The sequence below is a fragment of the Sminthopsis crassicaudata genome, chromosome 2 (genome assembly GCF_048593235.1).
Source record: "Sminthopsis crassicaudata isolate SCR6 chromosome 2, ASM4859323v1, whole genome shotgun sequence".
NCBI classification, from domain to species: Eukaryota; Metazoa; Chordata; class Mammalia; order Dasyuromorphia; family Dasyuridae; genus Sminthopsis; species Sminthopsis crassicaudata.
This window is the reverse complement of record NC_133618.1, coordinates 6,984,798-7,011,934: the sequence shown is the minus strand read 5'-3', so window position 1 is coordinate 7,011,934 and position 27,137 is coordinate 6,984,798. Positions and strand designations below refer to the sequence as shown.

The 27,137-nt window shown below is 60.2% G+C and overlaps 1 protein-coding gene across 1 annotated transcript in view; it reads right to left on the bottom strand.

Moving 5' to 3' along the window:
• The window catches only part of NBAS (NBAS subunit of NRZ tethering complex), a 94,530-nt gene that overhangs the window by 46,856 nt on the left and 20,537 nt on the right, over window positions 1-27,137 (bottom strand). Inside the window, exons 12-32 of the mRNA XM_074285419.1 lie at window positions 26,239-26,367; window positions 25,487-25,550; window positions 23,527-23,720; window positions 22,688-22,945; window positions 22,018-22,143; window positions 21,594-21,745; window positions 20,877-21,011; window positions 20,404-20,482; window positions 20,015-20,119; window positions 19,455-19,591; window positions 17,495-17,578; window positions 16,097-16,250; window positions 15,391-15,576; window positions 14,943-15,116; window positions 12,869-13,002; window positions 11,106-11,168; window positions 10,017-10,139; window positions 9,158-9,260; window positions 6,583-6,806; window positions 1,320-1,432; window positions 495-608 (exon numbers count right to left, since the gene is read on the bottom strand). Coding sequence (XP_074141520.1) covers window positions 495-608; window positions 1,320-1,432; window positions 6,583-6,806; window positions 9,158-9,260; window positions 10,017-10,139; window positions 11,106-11,168; window positions 12,869-13,002; window positions 14,943-15,116; window positions 15,391-15,576; window positions 16,097-16,250; window positions 17,495-17,578; window positions 19,455-19,591; window positions 20,015-20,119; window positions 20,404-20,482; window positions 20,877-21,011; window positions 21,594-21,745; window positions 22,018-22,143; window positions 22,688-22,945; window positions 23,527-23,720; window positions 25,487-25,550; window positions 26,239-26,367 — 2,851 coding nt within the window. The remainder of the gene's footprint in view (window positions 1-494; window positions 609-1,319; window positions 1,433-6,582; window positions 6,807-9,157; window positions 9,261-10,016; window positions 10,140-11,105; window positions 11,169-12,868; window positions 13,003-14,942; window positions 15,117-15,390; window positions 15,577-16,096; window positions 16,251-17,494; window positions 17,579-19,454; window positions 19,592-20,014; window positions 20,120-20,403; window positions 20,483-20,876; window positions 21,012-21,593; window positions 21,746-22,017; window positions 22,144-22,687; window positions 22,946-23,526; window positions 23,721-25,486; window positions 25,551-26,238; window positions 26,368-27,137) is intronic.

Below are 27,137 nucleotides of genomic sequence, written 5' to 3'. Positions count from 1 at the left end.
TCTGCCTGGGCCTAGGGTGGGGAGGATGGGGGGGGGAGAGGAGCCAGACCTGGGCCCCCGAGAGGCCCTCACGGGCCCACCTGCTCCTCCCAGCCATGAGCCACCCCACAGACAAGAACACAAGCTGCCCACAAGGCCGCCGACTGCAGGGGCAGCCCCGGGCCCGGCTGCCTCCTGCCAAAGGGCTGGAGGTCAGAGTACGTCCCACGGAAGGAGGCCCCAAGCTGGTCAGCTCCCCCCGGCCCAGAGAAAGCTGGAGTCTGCTAGAACCTCCCCTATGTCTGCAACTTTCCCAGGGCTGCATCGCCTCCAGGACACCAGGGGGTCCCCAGCACCCCAGGACACAGCGGGCTGACCAACCTCCCAGCATTCTCTAGGGGAACCAGCACTAACCTGGGCCTGGCCCATGCGAAGGGCCTCCAGGGTCTCCAAGGCGCCCCCATCCCCACCCCCTGGGCCCCGTGAGGCACCCACGGGCCGGCCCAGAGACTCACCTGCCACCTGGAGCAGGGCGGCCAGTCCCAGGAGCTTGGCGGACTGCCTGTAGCAGGTCGGGGCCTGGGCGATGCACTCCCTGATGAGGCCCAGGCGGTCCGGGCACAGGCGCACTGCAAGACAAGCAGGGGAGAGCGGGGGTCACATTGGGCCGGCCCGGGGGCGCCTGGGGGGGGGCGGAGCCTAAGGGGCCTCTCCAGCGGCCCTCCTTCTACCAAAGCGCTCGAGGGCATCTGGCCTGGACAAGAGGGGGCGGGCTGATGGGCACCAAGGGGCAGGGCTGTCATCGAGGGCCGCGGAGGTCACTGCTGGTGCGTGACAAAGCCAGGACACTAGGCCCGCCCACCGGTCTGCTGCACCAGATGCCCACCCACGGCCGCTTTGACCTCCCAGCAGGCACAGGGCCGGGACAGGGCCCGGCTGGCGATGTGCCCAGTATGGGGCGTTCCTGAGCAGTGACATCGGCCCTCCCCATCGCCAAGGCCACGCTGCCTTGGACACAGAAACCTGTATCAGCTTTTGGAGCCTAGCACACAACGCGGTCACCAAAGCTCCCGGAGACCTTCCCTTTGTCTCTTTTAAGGGCCCTCCATGAAGGGCGTCTGGGGGCACGGCCAGGCCCGAGGGCAAATCCAGCCTCAGACCCTTCCGAGCTGGGTGACCCTGGGCACGCCACTTCCCCTGTGTGCCTCAGTTTCCTCATCTGTAAAATGAGCCTCAGCAGGACATAGGAAAGCCCAAGATCTTTGCCAAGAAAGCCCCAATGTGGCCGGCTTGGGGCCCATCAGGACATGCTCCTGGGAGGACCAAAGAGGGCATCTCACCTTGCAGGGGAAGGCTCTTCACCCCAAACTCTTCAAGGTACCCAAGGGCGCGAATGAGATCCAGCTCCTCCTGGACGGCCGGCGGACAGTCGGTGATCAGCTGCAAGCAGGCCCTACGGAAAGGAGGCCTTCGTTAGAGGGGAGAGCGGGGGGGCCGCAGAGGTCGAGGGCCAGTGTCGGGATGGGGGGCTGACATCGGGAGTGGGGCCAGTGTCGGGAGGGGGGGCCAGTGTCAGGAGGGGGGCCAGTGTCAGGAGGGGGGCCAGTGTCAGGAGGGGGGCCAGTGTCAGGAGTGGGGCCAGTGTCGGGAGGGGGGCCAGTGTCGGGAGTGGGGCCAGTGTCGGGACGGGGGGCCAGTGTCGGGAGGGGGCTCAGCCCTACGAGGTCAGAGGTGGGTGGCAATCGCACAGGACACCCTCAGACAGGACACTGGCAGTGGCCATCACCAAATGCCAGCTTGTGGGCAGAGGGTCACAGGGAAGCACTACGGGTTCCGTGGCACAAAGCAGGCGCTTCCTAAGGGCTTGCTGACTCAGCTTCCTCCGCCCCAGGCCATCCTCCTGGTACCAGAGGGCAGCTTGGGTGGCAGCTATGACTGACTCCGGCCGGACTGAAGTGGAGGCTGAGAGCGCAGCTCAGCCAGGCCCCCAGAGACCCCTCTGATTCAGAGTTCTGGGTGCTGGGGGGGCCGTCCATCATACAATGACCGAGACCATCCCAAAGGACTCGTGTCGGCCTTCAGAGAAAGAATACAGACTGAACCACGCTATTTTTCCTTTTCATTTTTTTTCTCAAGTTTTCTTGTATAAAATGACTAATAGGGAAACGTTTGACATAATTGCACATGTAGAACCTATATCGGATTTTTTACCATGGCAGGGGGGGGGATGCGAGGGAGGGAAATCATTTTGGAACTCAAAATTATAATAAAAATGTTAAAGAAAAAAAAAAAGTGCTATAATTTTTTTTAATATAAATAGATACTTTTTCTTTGATATTTTTGAGATACAGACCTAGCAGTGGTTTGGCTGGGTCAAAGCGGCCGCTCCACTTGATAACTTTGGGCAGAGTTCCAAATTGTTCTCCAGAATGGTTGAACCAGTTCGCTACTCTACCCACAATTCATAAGTGTGCCTGTTTTCCCTCATTTCCTTCAGCATTTGTCATTTCCGATAGATGTGAAGTGGTCCCTCAGCTTTCTTCTCATTAGCATTTGTCTAATCACTAATGATTGAGAGCACTTTTTCATATGAATAAAGACGTCTTTGATTTCTTAGTCTGCAAACCGGCTCTTTATATTATCTATTAATCAATTGGGGAATAGTACTTATTTTTATAAATTTAACTCAATTTTTATAAATTTAACTCCATTATATATGTGAGAATCTGGGCCTTTATCAGAGAAACTTGTACAAAGTTTTGGATAAGAATTTGGGCCTTTATCAGGTGTATAAAAAGTTTTATATTTCTTCATTGTCATTTTTAGGAAAACAGTTTCACTGATTAGCTCTTTTAATTAGGGGTGTTTTTTGTTTTGTTTGTTTGTTTTTGCTCTGACTTCCCGCTTGCTACCCCTGCCCTTTTTTTACTTCATCTGAAGCAGAAGAGATTTTGCTTCAGCCCTTTATTTAACCGTGTTTCTCTTTTTTTCAAGTGTGTCACTCATGAACATTGTTGAACTCTGACCCGTTCTCCCATTTCTGCTCATGGGTGAGTTCATTCAATCCCTATTTGCAGCTCTGATTACTGTATTTCGCTCCATCCCATTTTCCTCTTGATGCTTTTCTCTCTTTTCTTTTACATGATCTGGAACGGCATGTGAGCACCAGAAGGGCCCATCTGGGTCAGCGGGCCCCAGTGCTAGCAGTCCCCTGAAATCTCACCCTGACCATCTGGTCACTTCTCTGGACTGGGTGCCCCCAAAACTGCTGCCGGTCCTATGGCATGTGTGCTCCAGCTTAGCCCAGTGGAGGAGGCCTGAGCTCATGGGGGCTCTCCCTCCAAAATGTGAGGGGAGGCGTTAGGTTGGGGGGCAACCCACAGCTCCAGCTGCATTACCGTCTCTAATCCTTCCTCTGCCCCAAGGCGGTGCCTTTACTTTGCCTCTCCTTGGTGTGTGGTGGCTGGCTGACCAGCAGCCTGCTGAGGAGCCTGCCCATGCTTGAGAGCACAGGCTTTCCCCTTCTTTGTCCCTCTTCCCCTAAGGCGGGCTCTCACAGGTAAGGGCCCACCTGGGGCGGCAGAGGCTCTTGGGCTTTAGAGGGACCAAGATCCCCCTTCAGAGACTGGGGACGCTCAGGTGGCTGACCCCAGGCTCCTCGCCTGTCTGTGCAATGAGACCAAGCTGCCACACAAGGAAGGGCAGACCCAGCTTTGGAACAAGGGGGCTGCCCCCCTGCCACAGCCACCTCACAGGAGAGAAGACAGGCCCGAGCAAGTGGCCTGATCAGCCGAGGAGATCCGGGGCAAAGGGCAGGGCGCAGAGCCAAGCCCGGGGCTCCATCCCTCTGGGCTGGGTCACTCTATGGGAGTCTGGGACTTTCTGACAAGCCTGCGGGTGTCTGCATGCCCTGCTTTCCACAAATGGGAAGCAGAGGAAAGGGCTGGGTGGCCCACAGGACAGCACACAGAAAAACCAGATGGACAGTCCACAAGCAGCTGGGGATGGTGATGCTAGAAGGAAAACCCAGCGGGAACTGGGATCTTCCAGCACAGGGCGCTTCCTGCAGGTGGAAGCTGACCTCCTGGGATGCCCTCTCCACCCTGCTGCTGGGGCCCGGGGCCGTCTATGGGTGGCCTTCTCCCTAGTGATGGAGCACAGAGCCGCTGCTTCTAAGGATGCTCTGCCTCTGGGGCAGGCTGGGGGCTGGGAGCAGCACACACTAAGGCGGAGGCGGGGGCCGGGAAGAAACTCGAGAACCTCCTGCCAAAAATAATTAGAGCAAACCAAAACCTGGCTCTCAAAGGTGAGCGCATTGGAGGCTTTCTTCATATAGAGGAAAAAATATGATCCCTTAAGGGAGAAGGGAAAATACATTAAGTACTTTAAACAATTTTGTCAAGTTTAATAACACAGTTGGAGGAAAGATGATTATCTCCCAGAGAAGGTATCAATCCAAGAAAATAAAGTTTCTCTAAAACCTTCCTAGGAAAAAGCGAAAGGCATTGTTTCCTGCCATCTCGGGCCCAGGAAGAGCTGGCCGGCCCCCAGAAATTAATCAAGCTTTGCGATAGAAAGGCAAATGGGCCGCGGGGATCCAAACCCTGGCCCCACAGCACAGGCAGTCACTACTCATGGGAAATGACAATACGCCATGACGTGTGACGTGTTCATGTGGAAAGGGCAAGCATCTCAAAGTGGGGGAGGGAGCCCCTTAAGAGATTGCCTCCCATCCCCAAAGCTTATAGATGATCCCCCTCTTGGGACCATGCAAAGTAATGTGACTCCCATAATTGTCAGAGACATGAAGGGCTGGGAAGCCTCCACAGACAGGGATCCAGCCAATGGCCACCTCATCTTTCCACTTAAGAAAAGGTCTGTTTAATTCCAACCATTCCCACTCTACAGATGGGAAAACTGAGGCCCAGAGGGAAGCAATGACAACAATTGCCTTATGGACGCCATACTGCGGAAGGGAGGGAGGGAGAGTCACATTCGGTCGGGGTCTCCCATCCTGCAGCTCTAGGGTCAATGCCCATCCCAGCCTCTTCCTCTCACTGATCGATCACCAAGCACTGCCCAAGCACCTCCTCTGAGGCTGGCAGTGCCAGGGCTGGAACTCCAGGGGGGGCACTCACAGAAGGAGGAGCTTCCCCTGGGACCCCCACTGAGCAGTAAGGGCTGACCGGGCTGAAAGGGCCACGGAGACCTTTTCTTTAGTTTTATCTGGAGACCCTGAGGGAGCTGACAGTCACCTGCAAGGAAAACTCGCTGGCTGGCTGTGAGCTTTTGGCTTAAACTGGGGGCGGTTTCCAAATTGTAATTCTAGTTCTAGACGAGAAAATCTTCTGGAGAAAAAGAGATCAACACCGGATCGCTACTGAAGCAAGTACAGTGATCAGAGGGGAGACCTGTGGCCAGACCCTCTCTGGGGCAGGAGGGAACCTGCCCGTCTGAGCGAGTCCTCCCTACAGAGAGAGTCCTCCCTACAGAGCAAGTGCTCCCTACAGAGCGAGTGCTCCCTATAGAGTAAGTCCTCCCTACAGAGCGAGTCCTCCCTACAGAGCGAGTGCTCCCTACAGAGCGAGTGCTCCCTATAGAGTGAGTCCTCCCTACAGAGCGAGTCCTCCCTACAGAGTGAGTGCTCCCTATAGAGTAAGTCCTTCCTACAGAGCGAGTGCTCCCTGTAGAGTAAGTCCTCCCTACAGTGAGTGCTCCCTACAGAGCGAGTCCTCCCTATAGAGCGAGTGCTCCCTACAGAGCGAGTCCTCCCTATAGAGCGAGTCCTCCCTATAGAGCGAGTGCTCCCTACAGAGAGAGTCCTCCCTACAGAGCGAGTGCTCCCTATAGAGTAAGTCCTCCCTACAGAGCGAGTCCTCCCTACAGAGCGAGTGCTCCCTTACAGAGCAAGTCTCAGGGGTGGACTCCAGCTGCTGACTGCAGCAAGACTGATCCAGTCACTGGACAAGCCCAGGACAATGAGGGTGGCCGAGCGTGCAGGAAGTCGTTCCTCCTGGCGCCTCAGCGGCTCAGTGTCACCCAAGGGGTCCCCACGCTCATAAGACCAAAACAACTAGCGATAGAGCTTAATAAATGCTTGACTGACTGACTCCTGGCAGGCAGCCAAGGTGGGAGTCTGTGGCCTGGACACTGGGGAGGTCCCAGCCTCTTAAAGAGCTCCCCCAATCTCTAGTCCAGGGGAGCCCGGCCACTCCTCCCAGAGGGCTGAGCTAATATCAGCCTCCTCGTTTGTACAAAGGGTAAACAAGGAGCTGTCCAAGAGGTCCGCTGTAAACGGGGGGCCCCGGCCTGCCCCCGCTCTCTGAGCTCAGGGCTCCTCCCCAACACTGGGAAATGTCCAGGAAAGGGGATTCCAAAGACTCCCTCCATGAGCTGCCCACGGGGCGGCCCGTGACAAGACTTGGGTGTCATGGGGTTTCTGGTGAGTGGGCAGGGTGGGGGGTCCCCAGGCCCCTGTTAATATGCCCGTCCTTGATGCTGCCAGAGGCCCCCCTATCCAACCCTTCAAGGTGCCAGAAAAGACCCCATTTTCTAACACGACATCACAAACCCTGATCGGAGCTCGGGGGTCCCCGGCCCTACCTGGCCAAGTCCATGCAGCTGTCGGCGAGGTTGGTGGAGGAGTTGAAGTACTCTCGGCTGGCGGCCAGCACCAGGGCCACGCTCTTCTCGTAGCTGACCCTGAAGGGCGCCTTTGCCTTGGGGGGGCCGCTCCCCGGGCCCCCGCCGGCACTGCACTGCATCAGCTGGCCCGCCAAGTGGAACGTGTCCAGGCGACTGGAGCACAGGAGGCTTTCCGTGAAGATCTGAGCAGATGGGGGGAGGGGGGAGTCCAAATTAGGCAGAGGAACGGCAAAGGAAACCCTCCAAACCTGGAGGACAGCTCCCTGAATGCCGGCTTGGAGGGAGGGGGGAATCCAGGCTCCCCTGGGGGCCCAAACGAGCCCCATTCCAGCACCCAAACCCCAGATGTGACTGCTAAGGGTCCTGAGCAGCGGGAAGCCACCACCGCTCCCACAGCCGGCTCTTTCACCGGATTATCTGTGGCGGTCCCACTGGGAGATGAGCCGGCCTGCCCGCCCGATGCCCCCTCATCCAGCGCCCACGCTGAGATCTGCCCGCTTGACCTGCTGCCAAAAAGTGTCTGGAGAAAACACAAGTCACTGAAGGAAGGAGGATTTCACGTGAGAATGACCGTGATCTGCTCGACACCAATTAATGGGAAATTAATAAGCAGCAGCCAGACCGCTAGGCTGCCGCTTTCCCCAAACCGAGATGGAGCTCTGCTGTGGGCCTCCGGCACGTGACAGAGCCAGAGGGGTCCCAGGGAGAGCTCGTGGCTGTCATGAGCCCCCTTCTTCCCATGCAGCCCCCCTGCCCCCAGATCATCCGGCCTCTGGAGGATGAAATGGCCAGCCTGCCCCGGGACGAGAGGCGGCAGCCCTGCCCTTCTGGCTGGGGACCCCCTGGTTGCTGAGCTGGGTATCTCTCAGTCCCTGTCCCCACCCAAACCCTCGTGCTTCCCTACAACGGCAGGACGGGAACCCCAGACCCGGAGCTGCCGCCCACTCTGGCTCTTTTAGTCACAGCCAAGGAGCCCGAGACCCAGGGGGATTAACGACCTGCCTTTGGCTAAGTTTTAGAGCAGGATCCGAACCCAGAACCAGCGGCTTTCCCCGGTGCCGCACACCACCCACCCTCCAACGTATCCTCCTGAGATGTGACAGGGGCCCCCGCCATGCTCACAACTGCCTCCCGTCTATGTTCCCTCCTCCCTCAAGAAAATGAACGCAGGAGGACCTGAAGGAAGCTGCGGGAGAATGTGGCTCACTTTTCCCCTTCCCCAGAATCCCGTTCTGGGGCGGGGGGGTGGGGGGGGAACCAACGGCATTTCAAGCCCTAATTGCATCTCCTAGGGACCATTTTAATAGCTTTTCCAAAATTCTTTTAATATGCTTTCAAATGCCTTCCCAGGAGAAGGAGATTGACGGCCATAAGTAATTAAGCCTGGAAGCCGCAATAAAGAGTTTAAGATAATATTAAACTTTTAAAGAGCAGCGGTTCCTGAGATGGAGGATTCCAGGAAGAAACTTCCTCCAGGCACACACCCCCAGGGCGGAACAGCAGAGAGAATCTGCAACTGGGAAGGCTGGCGGGCTCCCGCTCAGAATTTCAGAAACACTGACGATTCTAGGCCCAGGTGCGGGTCCCCCTTCTCCCAAAATAGGATTTCTAGTCTCCCTTTCAGCACCAACAGAGCTCTCTGGGGCCTGCGAGTGCTGGAAACGGGGCTCAGTCAGGCATGGAGAAGCGTCGCCTTTCAGCAGGAGGCTGGCCATCAGCCGTGCGGGTGTGGGCCCAGCGCAACGTCCCCTGAGTTAAGAGATGACCAATGGCTGCAGAGTAAGCGGAGTCACTAGGGTGAGGGCCACAGAATGAGCGAGGTCACCTGGGCGAGGGCCCGATGCAATGTCCCCTGCATTAAGAGATGGCTGACGGACGCAGAGTGAGCAGGGTCACCTGGGCAAGGGCAGCAGAATGAGGGGGGTCACCTGGGCGAGGGACCGGTGCAATGTCCCTGCATTAAGAGATGGCTGACGGACGCAGAGTGAGCGGGGTCACTGTGAAAGGGCCCAGCACAACGTCCCCTGCATTAAGAGATGGCCAATGGCCACAGAGTGAGCGGAGTCACCTGGGCAAAGGTCGCAGAGTGAGCAGGGTCACTTGGGCGAGGGCCCAGTGCAATATCCCCTGCATTAAGAGATGGCCAATGGCTGAAGAGTAAGCAGGGTTACTAGGGCGAGGGCCACAGAGTGAGCGGGGTCATCCAGGTGAGGGCCGCAGAGTGAGTGGGGTCACCCAGGCGAGGTCCCCAACCCAGCTCGGCTGGCGTCTGCCCACTGGAAGTGATCACATGCAAGACCTTGTGGCTGGATCCTCTGACACAGAAATGGCTTCTGCCACTGACCGAATGCCAAGAGGCCCGTTCCCCAGCGGGGGCCTGAGGGCTTGGGGGGAGGGGAGTAAAAATTCCCTCTGAGGACTAAGAGAGGCCCGGTTTAATGGCCAACAAGCCCCCCCACCTCCCAGACAACCTCCTTCACAGCGACAGAATGGAATGAGGAATGGCTCATTTAAGGGAGAAGAACATAATGACCTCGTAGCAAGTCTCTGGCTCCAAGCACATGTAGACCATCCGCTGCATGGCCAGCATGTCCTGCAGCAACATCTTCCAATGGGACTCACTGACCGGGGGCTGCCTGCAAAGATAAGACCCAGGGCGTTTCTCAGTTGTAGCCGATGGGCACCGTGCCCGCTGCCGGTCCATAGGCAGCCCACCCTCCCCCGATGTTGGAGAAGAGGACACGGAACAAAGGAATGCTAAAAGAGGATCCACTTTTCCAGAGGCACCGGGCCCCAGATTTTCAGATGAGAGAGAACTGATTAGGGAAGGTCTGAAAGGCCGGCCAGCATCCCAGCCCCAGTGCACCAGTCCCAGACACCCCCTGGATCCGACACTTTTCTCCCCTCCCCTCAGCAGCAGAGGGCCCCCACCAGCATTGGTCTCTGACTCCTTGTGGCTGCTTTGTGGGACGCGCTTGTGAGGGGCTGGGATCCACGTGCCAAGAAAGAGGCCAGCCCTGCCCACAAGGGGCTCATGCTCTGCCATGGGAAGCACCACGACGGTCTCCAGTGAATAAAGAAATGGGAGCACGGACACAGGAGGTGAGAATGAGGCAGGCAGGGGAGCAGGGGAGCACCGAGGGCTTCCATTGGGCTGCCCTGACGGTGGGCTGCAGAAGGCGGAGCCTTCAAGAGGCAAGGGGATTCTGGGAGACTGAGCATGAGGAGGAGGCGCTCCTCTGGCCAACAAGTGCCCTTTGTTTAACCTGGTTCCAGCCCAGGAAGGGAGAAGGGCTGATCTGGGATCCACAAAGGGCCTCGGCAAAGTCAGCCCAGAATGGGTCTGGGGAAGCCTGAGGCTGTGGGTCCCAGGAGACACCCGGCTCACTCACTTGCGCCCAGTGTGCCTGGTCAGCCGGATCATCAGGTTGCGGGCCTCTTCCTCGTGCCCCTGCGTGTTTTTCACAAAGGACACGGGCTTCTGCAGGCCGTGCTTCTCCAGGAGCTCGGACACACTGTGGGCGACACAACAACAGAAGGTGAAGGGGGCACGGGCGGGGCGCCCGCCACTCCAGCTGACACCCCGCATCCAGGCAGCTGCTGGGGAACAGAGACAAGGCCCCGCACGACCCTCTGCAGGCTGACCGCCATCATCCTGACAGACCCACATCATTCTGGGTTCATTGGATTCCACCACAGAACAAAAATCTTTAGGTTTGGGTCTGGACAGCAATGAGGCGGCCATGAGACCCATGATCTTCCTTGCTCCCCTGCTCTTAGAGGAGGAAGCCCATCTCCCGCTCCAGGACCCAGAGCCCTGCTCCAGATGAGGCACTGACCCAAGGGAAGTATGATCCCACCCCCCTAAACCTGTCCCCACCAGGGGGAGTTTTAAGGGGCCATGCTCATGAGTTACACCATGGAGAGAACAGGGACCCCAAAATCTTCCCCCCAGCGTGGAAAAGTAAACAGAGCTCCTAACAGTCAGCCCTCACTAGGCCGGGCTGGCAGGACGAGGCAAAAAGGAAAGGTAGGGGGTGGGGGCAGAGGTCAAGAGGAAGGAGGGAGGAAGGGGCGACTCTGCCCAGCAAAGAGTCTGGAGAGAGCGCCTCAAGGGCAGGCCCTGCCACCATTGGGGAACAGCCTGGCTCAGAAGGTCAGGCCGCCTCTCTTCTACATGAACAGATTATATAAAAATATAACAAGGAAGAGACCCCCAAGGATGCCTGCCATGCACCCCAGTCTCCTAAGGGCTCGGCGACCACGTTAGCCACAGGCTCCCCTGGAACTTGCTTCCTCCAGTGGCCAGAGGGATGGGAGGCAAAGGTGAATAAGTGGGTAAAAGGGAGACATTAAGGGCGGCAGCCACCAGCTCGCTCCTGCCACCAAAAGAACTGCTGACGGCGGGGTAATAGGGACAAGGGATGGGCGCCCCAGGAACCTCTGTGTCTCCAGAGAACAAAGGCTGAAGCTTTTCTTACCTGAGGATCCGCTCCAGCTGGTCCACCTTGTCATGAAGAGCGGCTGTCACTGGGCTTTTAGATCTGTAAGAAGCCAGAGGGAGGGATGAGAAGGAAGTCCCTTTACTAGGACTCAGGAGCTTTCCTCTGTCCTTAGTGCTGAACCACAGACTGACTTTGCCAGGACTCAGGAGAGGCTTTCCGCTGTCCTTGGTGCTGAACCACATACTGACTTTGCCAGGACTCAGGAGAGGCTTTCCTCTGTCCTTGGTGCTGAACCCCAGCTGACTTTGCCAGGACTCAGGAGAGTCTTTCCTCTGTCCTTGGTGCTGAACCACAGACTGACTTTGCCAGGACTCAGGAGAGGCTTTCCGCTGTCCTTGGTGCTGAACCACAGACTGACTTTGCCAGGACTCAGGAGAGGCTTTCCTCTGTCCTTGGTGCTGAACCCCAGCTGACTTTGCCAGGACTCAGGAGAGGCTTTCCTCTGTCCTTGGTGCTGAACCACAGACTGACTTTGCCAGGACTCAGGAGAGGCTTTCCTCTGTCCTTGGTGCTGAACCCCAGCTGACTTTGCCAGGACTCAGGAGAGGCTTTTCCTCTGTCTTTGGTGCTGAACCACAGACTGACTTTGCTGGGACTCAGGAGAGGCTTTCCGCTGTCCTTGGGGCTGAACCCCAGGCTGCACTGAGACTGCTCCCCTTTGTGCCCTGGGCTGCCCCAGTCCCTAAACTTCCTTCTCCACTCAACCTGAGCTCACCCCTCCATGAACATTTCCAGATTTCTCCCAGCTGCAAGTCGCCCTCCCCCCACTGTCCTGTATTCATTCTGTGCACAATTTCTGTGTACCTGTACGTCCACACGTGGCTATAAGCTATATCTTGTTAACACACGTGTTACATATTATCACATGCACACACACACACACACACACACGCACACGCACATGCTGGAGCCCGGAAAATGGGAGCTCGCTGAAGCTAGAAATGGCTCCACTTTTCTCTGGGTCTTCCCGGCCCTTTGCATGGCTCCTGCTAGTAAACAGTAGTAGACACTCAAAAAAATCCTTGTGGAATTAGGGAAAATCCCGATGGAAGCGGACCCGGAAGCAGACATGGGCCAGAGGCCCCTTAAGAAGATCCCACCCTGGGCCTCCATAATCATCCATAAATGACAGAAGATCTAGAATAAGTCCCTGAGCCCAAGGATCTAGGATCCTGCAGATCCCAAGGAGATTTCAAGGTCAGTTCCCTGAATGACTTTTCTTGGCCAAACATCCCCATTAATTGAGCCTCCCACGGATGTGGGTGCGACCTGAGAGTGATCCCGAGAAAGGCTGACTTCATTCACAGAACACAGCCAGAATGTCGAGAAGGGTGCAAGAGGCTGGCACTGCGTGGGAGCTGCCACCTGGGGCTCATCTTGGCGCATCCAATAAAATGGCAAAGGGGAGGACAAGAGAGATCTCAGAGACGGCAGCATTGGAACAGCTCTCACAAGTCGTGTGAGGGGGAAACTGAGACCTGCTGGGCTCACCCAAAATGAAACCCAGATCCTCGGAGGCGCGTTCGGGGCCCTCTGCTCTGCCTCTGGGCCTTCTTACCAAAATCACCCATGTGACTCAGGAGGCCAATGCCGGCCCGAGCCCAGGGGTTTAAGCTTTCATTCCAACAATCCAGCCGGGGAGCACTCGCATCCAGCTTTAGTGCCCGGCTGACCACACTCACACGCTCCTGCACGACAAGCCACAAGCGGAAGGGTCGGCGCCCCCTGCGGACCCTTACCCGTATCCTCGCTGAGGAAGGCATTCCAAAATGTCATAGCAACAAGAGAGCTGGTCGTCCCGCTCGCAATTATAGATGCACTCCAGGGCGATCTCCATCAGCTGATCCTGGTCCGGGATGATTTTCTGCTGAAGCTAGGGAAAACAAGGCACGCTGGACTCAACCCCAAAGCATCTGTCAATAGATTTACCGTCAGCTCGCCACCGGGGAAGAGCCCCGTCCAGAGTCTCCGAACAAGTGCCATTAATCAGCCGTAAAAAGCAATCTGTTGATTTTTTTTTTTTTTTTTTTTGCTTATAGACTTTTGAGGTCTTTAATAATTCTAAATGAAATCTTGTTTTAATTACCGAACCAGTCAGAGAAGCTAATTTCTAACCTCTAAGCTTTGCATCTGTAGAAAACAGACTCTCCAATTTATGACCCACTGAGGATGAATTGGCTCAGGATAAGCAAAAGGCATTAAAATGGCAATTCATTAGAAGCAACGCTTCCAACCCTAAAGCCATCTTTTATGTGATTAAATTAGAAATGTATCTATATAGCCTATAATTTCTGAAATTGCATCAGCATATATTATAAACCTGTTGTTTTTTCAATTATTATTTATAAATCATTCATTTAAATACACAGCCCAGGATGGAAGAATTCAATCTGAAAAGGACTCTGGAACACGACTCAAAATGGCACTAAAAGGGCCTTGCCCAGAGCAGTGCAGGCGCCGAGACCACCCCAGAGGCCGAGAAAAATGGCTGCTTTACGCCGTTCTCTTTGAAGATGCAAAAGCATCACGGCGGAATCGTGAATCTCGAAGACATTTTTGACAACTGTTAAATTAAAAAAGACATATATAAACCAGCTCTCCGGGTAGATTTACTGTCTATAGCACTGCAGGGGAGCTTTGGAACCGTTTTTCTAAAACATTTGGCCCAAAGGAGGGGCCAGGAAGTGTATCGGGCCCCTCCCAGCTGCCGCAGATTCTCTGGTCCCTTCTGTGTTTTCCAAAGCCAGTGAGTTTTCAGGAAAAAAAACAACCACAAAAAGGGCAGAGAGAACAAAAGAGAGGGCCCTGGTTAAAAAATAAAACGTGATGGAAAAGAGAAGGGCAAGCTGCTGGGAAGGTCCAACATAGTTTTTCATCAGGGCCTGTTGGGTGAGATCGCCACAGCGAGGGACGCCCACATGGAGGAGATCTGGGGCACAGAAAAGCAAGTCAGGAACATTACCCATAAACCCCTCACAGCATGTGGGTCGGGAGGAAAGAGGCCCCAGAAAGCCCCGACTCTCCCTCCCCGGCTCAGGCAATGACTGAGCTGAGGCCCCAGGAGGTCAGATGATCCGGCCCCAGGCCCCCATGGAGAAGTGGCAGCAGCAGGGCTCAGCCTCTGCCCCAGCTCTGAGGGTGGGGGGAGCAGCAAGAGGAAAAGGAGGAGGGGGAAGAGAACTGGAGGAGGGGAGGAGGAGGGCTGAGGGGCTGAGAGGAGAGAAGGAGCACTGGGAGAAGGGAGAGGAGGGGGATTGGGTGGAGGAGAGAGAAGTAGGAGAAAGAGGAGGAGGGGGATCAGGAGAAGGGGCAGAGAAGGACCAAAAGGAGGGAAAGGAGGAAGGGAAAGGAGGAATACTGGGCTGGTGGGGGAGGGGGAGGCAGGAAGGCCAGGGAGTTCTCTGCCCTCAGGGGCAATTGCTTCCCCAAGAGCCCGGCCCAGCTGCCCCCCTGCCTCTGGCCCCCCAGCCCTCTGCCACTGCCCCTTCATGGGCTGTCATTTCCCACAAGGACACAGGCAGCTTGCTTGTGTCTGTGCTGCCAGTGCTTAGCACACAGTAAGGGCTTAATAATCGTGCCATCCTTCCTTCCGCCAGCACAGACTGCATGGAGCTCGGATGGGATCAGGGAGGCTGGCAAAGCTGTGGAGGGCTGGGCTCGGGAGGGGACACTGCCCGGCCAGTGGAGAGATGCGTGCCCCGTGAGGGCCCACGTTCCGGACAAAGAGCTAGGGACACGCTGCCCCTGCCCTTGGCCAGGGGATACCTGGGAAGTTTCCCCAGGAAGGCCCCTCCCCAGGACCCGGCTACTCACGTCCGGTTTGGAATGCTGGAATATCTTCAGGGGCGGCCGGAGGTCCCCCTGGGCCACGGTCACCAAATAGTCCTTGAGCAGCTGGCCTGCCGCGCCCGGGGACCGCTTCTCGAACCGATGGAGGAAGGGGACCATCCACTGGTAGGCATTGGTCACGTACTTCTCCTCCGAAGACTGCGAGCACAAGGGGACAGCACCAGTGAGGACGGCCGCCCGTGGGGCTGCCAACCAGCCTGGTCACTCTACACCGGCCCCTCCCCCCCAGGCATCTCTGGGACCCCCCCGGGAGCCGCTGCCAGAGCAGCCCCCGTGCGCAGACACAGCTCCGGCCTCCGGGAGCGAGAGGGCTGCCATGGAAACCAAGGAGGGGACTGCCCCGGCGGAGCGGGAACTGTGGGGGGGGGGGGGGGGGGGTCGGGGCCACGGGGGGCAAGGGGAGAGAACCTACACTGTCCATCAAGAGCCTCAGCTGGTCAATGGCCTTCATCTGCTGGAGGTCCCTCAAGGTCAAGGTGAGATCACAGCCCGCCTCGTACACCAGGGTCTCCAGGGTCACCAGGTCGTCGCAGAGCTGCAGCAGACCAGGGACGTTCCTCTCCATCCCAAGGCGGATGAGGGACAAGGCGCAGTCCACCTGAGAACGGAGAGGGAGGAGTCAGCACGGGGGCCGGGCCCACCCGACCAATCCCACCCGGCCAGAGACAGGTGTAGACACCAGGGAGGGAAGCAAGTTTCGGCCCAGCTACAGCCTCCAAGGCCGGGGAGAAAACCCCCTGTGCTGCCTCTGGAGCGAGAGCAGCCCGAGGCTGGGGAGGACTTCCGGGCGCCCCGCCAGACCCGAGTGCACTTGGGGCCCCCCACCATACTTGGGTGCCCCCAACCCCGACACAGACGGGCTCCCGGCCTCTCAGACTGCCCGGCCTGCCCCACAGATCCATGCTGCCCACCCAGGGGCCCGAGCCAGCGCCGCCCTCCAGCCAAGGCCGCCCCGTCCACACTGAGCTCTGAAGGCAGAGAAGATGCTTCCGGGCAGCGTTTTACTAGAGCCCCTCCGGCCCCCATAAGCGCGTTCCAGTAGAGGAGGCCCCAGAGGCTCTTGGGAAGCCCCCGAGGCCGGAGGGGCCGACAAGGAGCCCGGCTGTGGGCACACTCACCTGGCGGGCATAGAGCTCGATCTCCTGGCCCCGGGCGCAGTACCAGTCGGTGACCAGCTCTATGGACGGGCGGGCGGCGCGGTATCTCAGCAGCTCAGGCTGCGCCTCGTACAGGAACCCCCCCTCGTCGGGGGGGCTCGGTTCCACCACCATCCTGGAAAGCAAGAGGGGCACATGGGGAGGCAGAGGCCAGCCGCAAAGCAACGTGGCCGGCCTCCCTGGGCCCAGCCTCCCCGCCTCTACAATGCGCTGCCTCCTTGCCTGGCAGAGCTGAATAGAGAAAAGGAGGGGAAGCCAGAGGTGGGGGTCCCTGCAGCCTGCGAAGGGCCGGGCCCCGGTTGGAGCCACAATCGAGGTCAGGCCGAGCACACAAGCGAGGCTCCCTTTAACCCCAACAGCTCCCTGACGTGGAGCGGCTCCTCCCACTGCCCGGCAATGGGTACCCAGGCCCTGCCCCCCTGCACAGCTGGGGCACGGAGCCAAAGACTCGCCCAGAGGTGCACAAGCACTTGGGGCGTCTCGGACTGAGTTCGGCTCCAGTCAGCCCCCCCAAATGAGCGCAGATCCACAGAACGAGCGCACCCGTGAGGGCGTGCAGAGCTCCCCGAGGAGCCGGGGGAGGAAGAAGGGAATCTCAAACAATAGCGAGTCCCCCTCGGCCTCCCGGGGAGAGGTGCGGGGGGGACCCGTGTGTGACTCGGGGCCTCAGCCCTGTGACCCCGAACTTAAAACAGCGCTGACAGCAGCCTGGGGTCAGGGGGTTTTCCGAAGGGTCAGCGGTTCCTGGCCGGGTCCAGCAGGGGCCGTGTGAACGTTCCCACTGTGAGACCCCGACATCAGAACCCGGCTCCGCCCCAATAAGAACCTGACCCGGGGGCGCGCAGGGAACAGAGAGCTGCCAGCAGGGCAGACCGGGTGGGGGCCCGGGCCCATTTCAGAGGGCAGAACCAGGACGTTCTCCTGGGCCCTCGCCACGGGGGCTCAGCAGGGACTCCCCATTGTTCCCCTGCCAATCTGACTCAAGAGAAGGGCAGCCGGGGAGCGGGAACACCCAGAGGGCCTGGGTGCACAGGACGACGCTCCCCAGGGCCACAGCGAGGAACGCTGGGCATGGGGCCCCTCGAGGGGCAAACGGGCAATGCAAAGCTCTCCCGGGATGTTCCTGGAGGCTCGTGAGGCGGAAAACGCTCGTGGAGGTTCATGATGGGGAGACCCAGAGGGCCAAATGCCCCCAAGAGCCTAAGAGCAGACCCGAGAGCTGAGGGAAGCCTGCGACAGGGGGTCCCGGCCGGCTCGAGCTTCCGACCAGTTAGTCTGGACTGAGCCTGAGTCCGGGGGCCCCAAGAAGGGGCCCGAGCCAGGACTGAGGAGCCCCCGCCCGCCGGGCCATGGGCCTACCTGCACTCCGGCTCCTCGCACCAATCCTTCTCCCGGTGTTTCTGTTCGTGCCACGGGACGATGGCCAAGGAACCAGCCACGAAGCTTCAGGATAAACGTCGAGAGAGAAGAAATTAGGGTCTGAGAAGCGTTTTAGCCGCCACAGCAGGAGACCTTAACGGTCATAATGACATAAAATCCCCGATCGCCCCAAGATCTGCAGGCCCCCGCACGCATCTTTATTCTCCCAAGAGCCCGGGGGTGAGGGCGAACCTGACGGAGGAGGAAACATGGCGCAGGGCCACCCAGCTAGGACCAGGCCGGCCCGGGGTTTCGCCCAGGACTGCCGGACTCGGAGCCCCGGGGTTAGCAGACAAAGAGGAGACGGTCCTGGGGGAGCCCAAGGGGGAGCACAGCGGGTGCAAGGGGATGAGTGCACCTTGAAGGCCCGGGAGACTGAGTGGTGGCAGAGAGGAGGCAGCCAAGGAGCACAAAACACAGGCCGGGGGTTACAAACCCCGGCCAAGCAGGAAGGCACCGGCGGGATGGGCTTCCTGCCCCAAACACCCGCCTGAACGTGCCCTGGGGCACTCGGGAGCCACTGGTGCTGAAAGGCCGGGAAGGGGGAAGGCCTCAGCAGGCCGGCGCCTTGGGAAGATCTGCAGCCAAGACCCCAACAGCCCTCCCACCCCGTCAGGCACCCAGGTCCCGCCCGAAGGCCCACAGCCTCCGGCTGTCACCGATCGCCCTTCCCCCGGCCTCCCTTCTCCCGCGTCTCTCAGGCCGCCTCCTCCCGGCCCACCACGTCTCCCCTCCCCTTGGGGGCCTCCGAGGCGACGTGTCCACAGTCTCTTCTCTACAACTGCCGGGCCCTGACAAAAGCCCCTTAGCCCGTCAACTAAACCCGGCAAAGCCATCCCCGGCCGCGTGAGGGCAGGATCCTTGGCGTCTGGCTCCAGGGCAGGGAGGGCACGATCCGCGCCAGCCGCTCTGGCTAAAGCAAACATAACTAACCCAGGAGCAGATAATCCCGGCCGGGTCAGGAGTTTGAGTCCTGCCCACAACACTCACTCTCCCTTAAAACCTCGGCTGTCACGTGTCTAACATGCGACATCTTCCCAAGGGCTGCTGGGAGGCCTGAGAGCCTCGGATCGAGGGCTCGGGAAGCGCTCTGAAATTCTGACTCCAAAATAAGGTGAAGAAAAGGGCACTGAAGGAGGGCGGCCCGAGGCAGCCGGGCCCGGAGGGCAGAAGGGACCCCAGGGGGCATCTGCGCCCGCCAGTGGTTCCTCCCCGTCGCCTGAAGAGGCCAGAGTGGCAGCTCCCCCGGGCCTAAAACCCTAACCCCACCCCCTCCCCCCTCCCGAGGCGGGGCGGTCAATTGAATACAGGGGGAGCAAAGGATGCTGGTGTCAGGGAGCGGCACCGACGTAATGAAGTCTGGCTGCAAAGAGAGCCGAGAAATCGCGGGGACTTTCCCTCAGCCGCTGGAGGAGCCCTCGTGGCTCCGCTTGCACCGAACGCTCCCAACGGGCTGCCCCGGATCTTACAGTGGGAGACCGGCCGGCGCCTGGCCCGCCGGGGGCGCGCAGAAAGCTCGGCGTGCAGGCCGGGCCCGCCGCTCCCTCCCGGACTCTCCACGCCCGGTCACAGCCGGAGGGAGCGGTCCCGGGACCTTCTGGGAGCTCAGTGAGTCTCTTCTGCCCGGAGGCTCTCCCCGGCCGCTCGGGCACAGAGCCCCCATCGTCCGGTCCGATCGTGCCGGCTCCCCTCCCACGGGCCCAGACGGCTCTGCCACCGCAGGGTCACCAGCCCGCCGCTGCCTGACCCACGACCTCCCCACGGGGGGCTCCCTGTGGGACGAGGCTCTCCGCCCGTGCCGGCCCCTCTGCCTCTCCTGGCATTCGTGCGGTCACCGCGTGCCGGCCCAGGGAGGCCCCCAAAGCCCGCCCCCCAAAAGCTCCAGGCCCACGGTCCTCACCGCGCTTCGGGGAGCAGGGCCGCGTACTCGTGCGGAGACGTGGTCTCGGGGAAGTTGGAGAGCACGGCCAGGCGGTGCGCCCGCAGCTCGGCCCCGTGGTACGTGAAGAGGATGCCCAGCGCCGGGACGTTGCTCTCCTGTACCGAGAGTCAGGGTCAAGCACTGGCCGGAGGAGGGGGCGGGGGCAAGTCAAGGAGGGAGGGAGGAGGGAGTGGGGCGGGGGGTGGGGAGAGAAGGTACCATGGCAGTCCTCCATTAGGAGCCCCCCTTGAACTCATCCCCCTCCTCCAGGCTCCTTGAGCCCTCGAGCCAAGTGTCTCAGGGAGGACCATGCTGGGGGAGGAGGACCCTGCCTCCCTCATCTGAAGATGGGAGCACGGAGACTTGGCCCGGGCTTCCTGGGAGTTCGGCGGCTTTGTGGAAGCTCCTGCCCCGGACAGCCGGACACATTCAGTGACCCCCCAGGGGTCCCCGGGCCCCGCCCCTCGGGGTGCTCCGGGCTGCCCCCCGCACTCTCAGGTGCCATTTTCCAGTAAGGTGCCAGGCCTAGCCCAAGGTACCCGCGCGTAGGTTCTCGCCGACAGCACGATGTTCTGGTTTCTGAACCTCTTGAAGAACTCCGCGTCGTAGCTGGGCTCGGCCGCCTGCGGCACCGCCAGGATTTCCTGAGGGAACGGCGAGCTCGTGAGGCCGGCCACGACCGAGGCACCGAGCGCGCGGCCCCCGCGACCGCCGTCCGGGCCCCGCCCTCCTCGTCCACGGCAGCGAGGCCGCGGGCTTCGGGCCCACCAGGTGGGCGTCTGTGGCTTCAGCCGGAGGGGGGACCCCGAGCCACAGAACAATAACGGGGCGGCCCGGCCCCAGCTTCGGGGGGAGGAGGGACCCGGAGCAGGAGCGGCCCCCGAGCCCCGCTCCCCGCCGAGGAAGCCCTGCCGGGGCCGGGCCTCACCTCGTACGTGGCCAGCCGGTCCAGGTAGGTGAGCAGCTTCAGGCGGCAGCGGCACAGCTCCTTCTGCTCCAGCGTTAACCTGCGCCAGGGGAAGTGTGGGGCCGTGGCGGATCGAGCTGGGGGAGGGACTTTGGGGCGGGAGGGGGGGTCTTCACTTATCAGGGCTGAGTCCCACAGGAACAAGCCTCGGGAGGGAATGACCTCCTTCCCCGGGGGCGACGAGGAATCTCTGCCCGGGGCGGGAGGGCGACACACCCCCGGACTCCGGCCCCCCCATGGAACGGCCCCCCCCACTCTGGAGGAGCTTCCGGCCGCCCTCAGCGTGACCGCGATCTCGGCTCTTGGGCTCGGCTCAGCGGGGCCCGAGGGAGCGGCCGGCCCCAGCTCAGATCGGAGGGAAAGGAGGCCCCGGACCCTCGGTGTGGGCCCGATGACAAATGGGGGACGCCCGGGGCCCGGCGCCTGTGACTTACTGCGCGAAGTTCACCAGCCGGAGGAGATCCGGGCGCCCGGGCGCTCTGCCCTCCGCGCCCTCAGCCTCTCCCGCGGGCGACAGCAGGTCCGCGTAAGGCACCTCGGCCACGTCGGCCTCCCCGGGCAGGATAAACCTAGGGGGAGGAGGGACCTCAGAGCGGGCTGATCCCCGAGACTCCCCCCCCCCCTGCTCGGACCCCTGACTGCTTCCCGGACCGGCTCCGCTCTGGCAGCGCCCTGGGGCCCACAGGGTCTCGCGCCCCCACCTCGCTCATTCCCGGCCCCGAGGGGCAGGCGGAGGCCGTGCTCCCCAAGCACGGGCAGCACCGCCCAGGAGGGGGCCGGGGCCGAGCCTCGCGCCCCCCCATCCCCGCCCCCACCAGGCCAGGAGCCGAGACCGCGGGGGACAGGCCTCTGATGGCGGAGGAGGAAACGAGGCAGCGGGAGGAGACGCCCCCAGTCAGACGCGCTCCAGGGCAGAGCCTGGCACAGGAGCCGCGTGCCCTCTCGTGCCAGACCCACGTTAACAAAGGCGGCGTTTCCAGAAGGAGCGGCGGCGGTGGCTGTGAGACCGGAGCGAGGGGAGGGCCGTCGCCCGTGCCTCGGTCTCCCTGTATGTAAAACGGGGCCGCGGGCACAGAGGCCCAGACGGGGAAAGGCCCGCGCCACATGCTCGGCTGCTGCAGACCGCGCCCGAGGACCCCGAGGGGCCCCACCTGCCGTCGTCCTCGCCCCTGCCGATGGCCAGAAGAGCCTCGAGGTCGGTGCCCTTGAGGCCGTACTGCAGCAGCTCCTTGGCGGCCTCGGCGCTCTCGGGGACTCTTTCCAAGCACTCGTGCAGAACCCAGGCGCGCTTCTTGATCTTGCTCTGGGAGCCAAGCAGAGACCGGGTGACGAGAGGCCGGGAGCCCCCAGCCCGCGGGAGCGGCCCCTCCCTCTGCCGACCTCGGACACCCCCGGACGGGTCACTGGCCCCCACGGCGGGCCCCAAACCAGCCCCGAGCCAAACGGAGCAAGCTCCGGGCCCGGGCGCGCTGCTTCCTCCCCCGCTGTGGGGCAGACAAGGGAGGCTGCTCCGCCTGCCAGGCCCGCGGGCACACACGCCCTCCCCCCGTAACGTCCCCAGCCCCTCCCCCTCACCAAGTAGTTCTGAATGGAGGCCACGTTGACGCTGGACTTCCGCCACTGCCGCTGGTAGACCAGGTCGGTGTCCAGGCCGTAAGCCTGCGCCAGAGACAAGGCCTCCCCGTACTCCTCGTTCTCGATCTTAAACGAGAAGCGCCCGCGTCAGGGACCCGCGCCCGGCCCCAGGGCCCGCCCCCCTCGCGCCCCTGCAGCGTGGCACTCGGTGCCCCACGGCCGCAGCGGGAGGCGGGCAGACGCAGCCGGACAAAGGCGGCCCCCGGGCCCCGAGGCACCACGCAGACCCCGGAGCCGCTGGAGGCTGAGGAACCCACAGCCAAGGGTCAGGAGGAGCCGGCGAGGGCGGCCCCGGGCACAGCCAGGCTCGGAGAGCTGGGGAGGCGGGGCCGCTGCCCGACCACCACCTGGCCGTGCCCGAACGCCCGCTGCCCTCAGAGAGCCCCCGGGCCGGGACCCCCCCCCCCAGGCCCCCGGCCCGGCCCAGACCGCCCCCCCCCCGGGCCCCCGGCCCGGCCCAGACCCCCCCCAGGCCCCCGACCCGGCCCAGACCCCCCCCAGGCCCGGCCCAGACCCCCCCCGGCCCCCGGCCCGGCCCAGACCCCCCCGGACCCCTGGCCCGGCCCGGCCCCCCGGCCCCGCCCAGACCCCCCCGGGCCCCCGCGCTCACCTTGCGCTGGTAGAGCTCCTCGGGCGTGGTGGAGCGCAGGCTCACCAGGCGGTAGGTCTTGGTGAGGGCGCGCGGGCGCTTCCGCGGGGGGGCGAAGCGCTCCATCTCCGTCACGAAGTAGAGCCCCTGCTGCAGGTAGCTGAGGTAGCGCGCCCTGGCGGACGTCTCGTCCTCCGAGTCCGAGTCCCCGTCGGCCTCCTCGTTCTCCCCGGGCCGCGCCTCCAAGCGGGGCCTCTTGGCGGCCAGCCGGACCTCACACTGCGGGAAGGAGCCCACGCGGGCGTGGGAACCCGAGCACCCCGTGCCCGGGGCAGAGCCCACGAGGAGACGGACACCTCCCGGCAGGAGTGAGAGAGACTCGGCCTCCAGGCCAGCGCCTCCCCCAAAGCCACGGGACCCCAGCTCCGGGCGTGGCTGCCCCCCAAAGGCTCCGTGGCTTAGGACCCGTCACAGTTTCCAGGCCCCGGCCCCTGCAGAGGGGTCAGCCTCCAGGAAAACACCATGCTGCTGGGCATTGGCTGCCTGAGCCATCCCGGGCCCTTCCACCCCTGGGCCTCCACCTGGCTGCCCTGGGCACTTCTCGGCTCCGACCTCTGACCCCAGCCTCCCTCCTGACTCACCCCCCTGGGCAGGAAGTCCTCCCTCTGAGGCTACTGCCCCTCTCCCCTGACCAGCGGGCAGCGCCTCATGAGCAAGGGCCGGATTCAGCCTTTCTTTACGTCCCCAGAGCCTGGCCTGGAGCCTGGCACACAGAGCGTGGGCCTGACGGACTCCACAAGGGGCGAGTGACCAGACTCCCAGCCTGCCTCCGGCCGCTCTCCCGGGAGGCGCAGAATTACCTCCAGGCTCAAGAAGCCGCCGTCGTGGGCCGCGGTCACCTGCGGGGAGGGCTCGAACCACTCGCATGATTTCCCCAACAAGTTCTTCAGGGTCTTCACCGACGACACGGTCAGGGCGCCCGAGCAGCGCGCCAGGGTCACGGCGTTGCCCGCCCACCAGCTAACGTCGTTCAGCGGGTAATAGGACTCCTTATCTACGACAGGGAAGACCAACCGAGGCGAAATCACGCTGCGGCTCGGTCCCCACAGCTCGGCCCTATCCCAGTACAGCCGCGCGTACGGCTCACTCCGTCCTTCCCAACTCATGGTCCCCGATTCGTTTTGCCACCACAGAAAGTTACCATGGACACTTTGGTACAAAGAGGTCTTTTTCCTTTTCTTTCATCTCTTTTGGCTACAGAGATAATGGGGGTATTGCTGGGTCAAAGGGTACACATATGGCCGTCTGTTCTCCAGAACGGCCCACTTCACAACTCCACCGACCGCTCATTAGTGTCCCCATCTCCCTCCATCCGCCGGCATTCGCCATTTCTGACAGGAGGCGATACCTCAGAGCTTAAAGCTTTAATCTGCATTTCCCCAATCGAAAGTAGCTTAAAACACTTTTCTCCTCATGATTTTAGATAATTTTGCTATTTAAAAAAAAAAAAAAAAAGTTTATTCATATTCCTTGATGATTTATCAACTGGGGAATGGCTCTTACTTTCATAAATTAGAGTTTCTTATATATTTGAGGGGGAAAAAGAACTTCCTCAGAGAAATTTGCTGTAAAAATAATTTTACTTCATTATCTACAGAACTTTGAGCAAAAAGCAGTTTTCTTGATGGTCAGTTGGTGGTTGCCTGCCTGCCTTTTTACCTCAGCTAAAGCATCACAGACTCTGCTACAAACCTTTATGTTAACTCCGTGTGTGTCCCCAGTTCAAGCTGTATCTTGTAAACAACGTGTCTCTGGATCTTCATTTCCAATCCATTCTGTTAACTGCTTCTGTTTCATGGGTGAATTCGTCCCATTCACATTCACAGTGAGGAGGACTAGCTTTATTTTCCTCCATCTCATGGTCTCCTGCTTATCATTTTCTTTTTATTCTGCCCCTTCTCAAAACTCTATTCCGCTTCTGACCATTCCCTTCCTTATTCTATCCTCCTTTCTGTCAGCCATGCAGACTCTTCCCGATCACTTGTTTTTCCAAGGAGATATTCCAATTTGTTTCTAATTTTTTTACTTGATTTTATTGTTTCTTGCTCTCCCAAGGAGTTGCCCAATTTTAATTTTTAAGGAATTGTTTTCTTCAGTGAATTTTGGAACCGCTTTTTCTACTTGACTTGTTCTGCTTTTTAAGGAATTCTTCTTTTCAGTGGATTTCTGTGCTTTTTTTTTTTTTTTTGACCAATTCTGTTTATTAAGGTATCATTTTTAAAATATTTTTGTGCCTCTTTAATCAAGCTGTTAATTCTCTTTTCATAATTTCTTGCAAAACTTTCAGGACAAGCAGAGAAGTAATTCTAAAATAAAGCTGGGGAGGAGAGCTCCTGTAAAGAGGCTGTGAGAGGAAGGAGGTGGGGCAGAGCCAAAGTGACAAGTACAGGCCTGGAATTGGCTGAATCCTCCCAGCATTTTTCTCCAGACAATCTTAAAGTAACTTCTTGCCCCATCAGACCGTGAGCCACTCATGGGCGGCCCAGGGCTCCGGCACTCTGTGAGCCTGGGCCACGAGGGAGGCAAAGGCCCGGTAAAATGTCTGAATGAATCCACATGAATCTTGACGAACCTCAGACAAAGGCCCTCGGTGCTGACAAGTCTATGTAACCGAGAGGTTGAGAAGTCCCTGGAGACCAGCAGCAGGAGCCGGCCCTTGGACATCTTAGACGCGATCTGCCTCGCAGCGGCTTCGGGGTGGGGACCACGGAGGCCCAGAGGCGCTGGGTACCACTCCCCTTCTCTCCCCTGCAAACTCACCTTTAATTTTCTTCCTTTTCTCAGTGGAGAATCTCCAGTTGGGGTTGATTGCATCATAGCCTGGCTGAAAACAAAAACCACAGAGTCAGCACAGGCTGCCACGGGACAAGCTCCCTACAGGCCGGCCCTCAGGGGGCTAAGGCCGCTTTCTTGTAGCAGACTCTGACTCAGGACTGTTCATTCTTGTCCAAACCCTGGAAAAGTCCCCCTCTCACCTTCGTTAAATGCCCCCAGAGGGAAGGAAATGGGGATAAACGCCAGGGGACGCAAGATTCGCTGACTTCCATTGGCCCCGTGGACATCACGGGAGAATCTATCTTTCCTTCCCCCCCCATCTCCTGATTCCCCCCAGACACCACGGCCTCCCCGGTCACCCTTCCAGGCCTGGCTGCCCCTTCGCTCATTCTCAGCTCGCTGGCTGGGGCCATGGAGCTGGAGTCCTTGTGCTCCCCAAAGTCCCCTCCAGGTTTGCCCCTTCCTCTTCCTCTCTCTACCTTTGAGGTTCATGCTCTTCATATCTACCAGCCAAGCAGAACCCTGGCAGCCCCTGCTCTGACTCCCTAGATCTCCCTCCGACATCCCCAGAGCCCAAACCAGGCCCGACGCCCTTGGACAGGCCAGGCCCGGGCTCGCCAGCTCACTGAGAACCCAGACTCCCTCGGTGCTGAAGGCGTGAATGACAGAGCCCCGCGGGCCCCCCAGGGACGGTGTCTCCCTCCCGCTGGGCCCGGGAGCCGTCCCAGGAGCGTTACCTGCTCTTCCTGGCGCCATTCCCTCAGCTGTCGGAGCGACGGGACGGCCCAGAAGCTCAGCTTTCCGGAGAAGTGGACGGCGGCCAGAATCGTCCCGTCGGGAGACAGGCTCATCTTGTAGATCCCGTCCTGGCCAGGAGCAGGAGGGACAAGGCCTGGGTCAAGGAGAGTCCTGGGCAGGCCGCCGGACTATTTTCTAGCCACCCCTACCCACTTAATGGGGGCCGGAGGGGCTTCTCAGGCCGGACTGGGGAATGCGGGAGACCGCAGGTTTGTGTCCTCCAGACATCCTAACCGAGGTCACTGGGGAAGCAGCAAAACGGAGAAAAGCCAGGCCCGAGGTCCCGGGGCCACGGAGGCCGCCTGGACATTCTAGGACGGCGCCATGATGGGACGTCTGGATTCACCTCCATTCACTGACCGAGCCCCCGCTGGGCCCCCGACGCTGGGACCAAACCCTCCCCCTGCTGGAGGCGCTCTCTGCCCTCCCAGTGCAGCTCATGTCTCTCGGGGCCTGAGGGCTCCCCAAGTGGCAAGTCCGCCACACAGGAGCTACAAAGGAAACCCCAGTTCTCTCTTCAAAGTCGGGGTCAGTAACTAAGAAGTCACGGAGCTCCGGCTCCGGAGGCCCCAGCTGTGAATAAGGGACCCAAGCCCGTCCCCCCAGGCACTGGATTCCCCCGCCGGCCATTATCTCATTTATTAATCGACCTCGAGCTGTCGCCTCCCGAGACCTGAACGTTCTCGGGTCTTTTTGGAGCCATCTGAGGGCACAGCTCCATGATGGTGAGCATTAAGGACCAGAGCATGGCACTGGCCAGGGCGGGGGCCGGCTCCATCCCCTTCCTAATAACCAGCACAGTGCTCTGAGCTTCAGTTCTGCCCCCTGGCATCCGCCA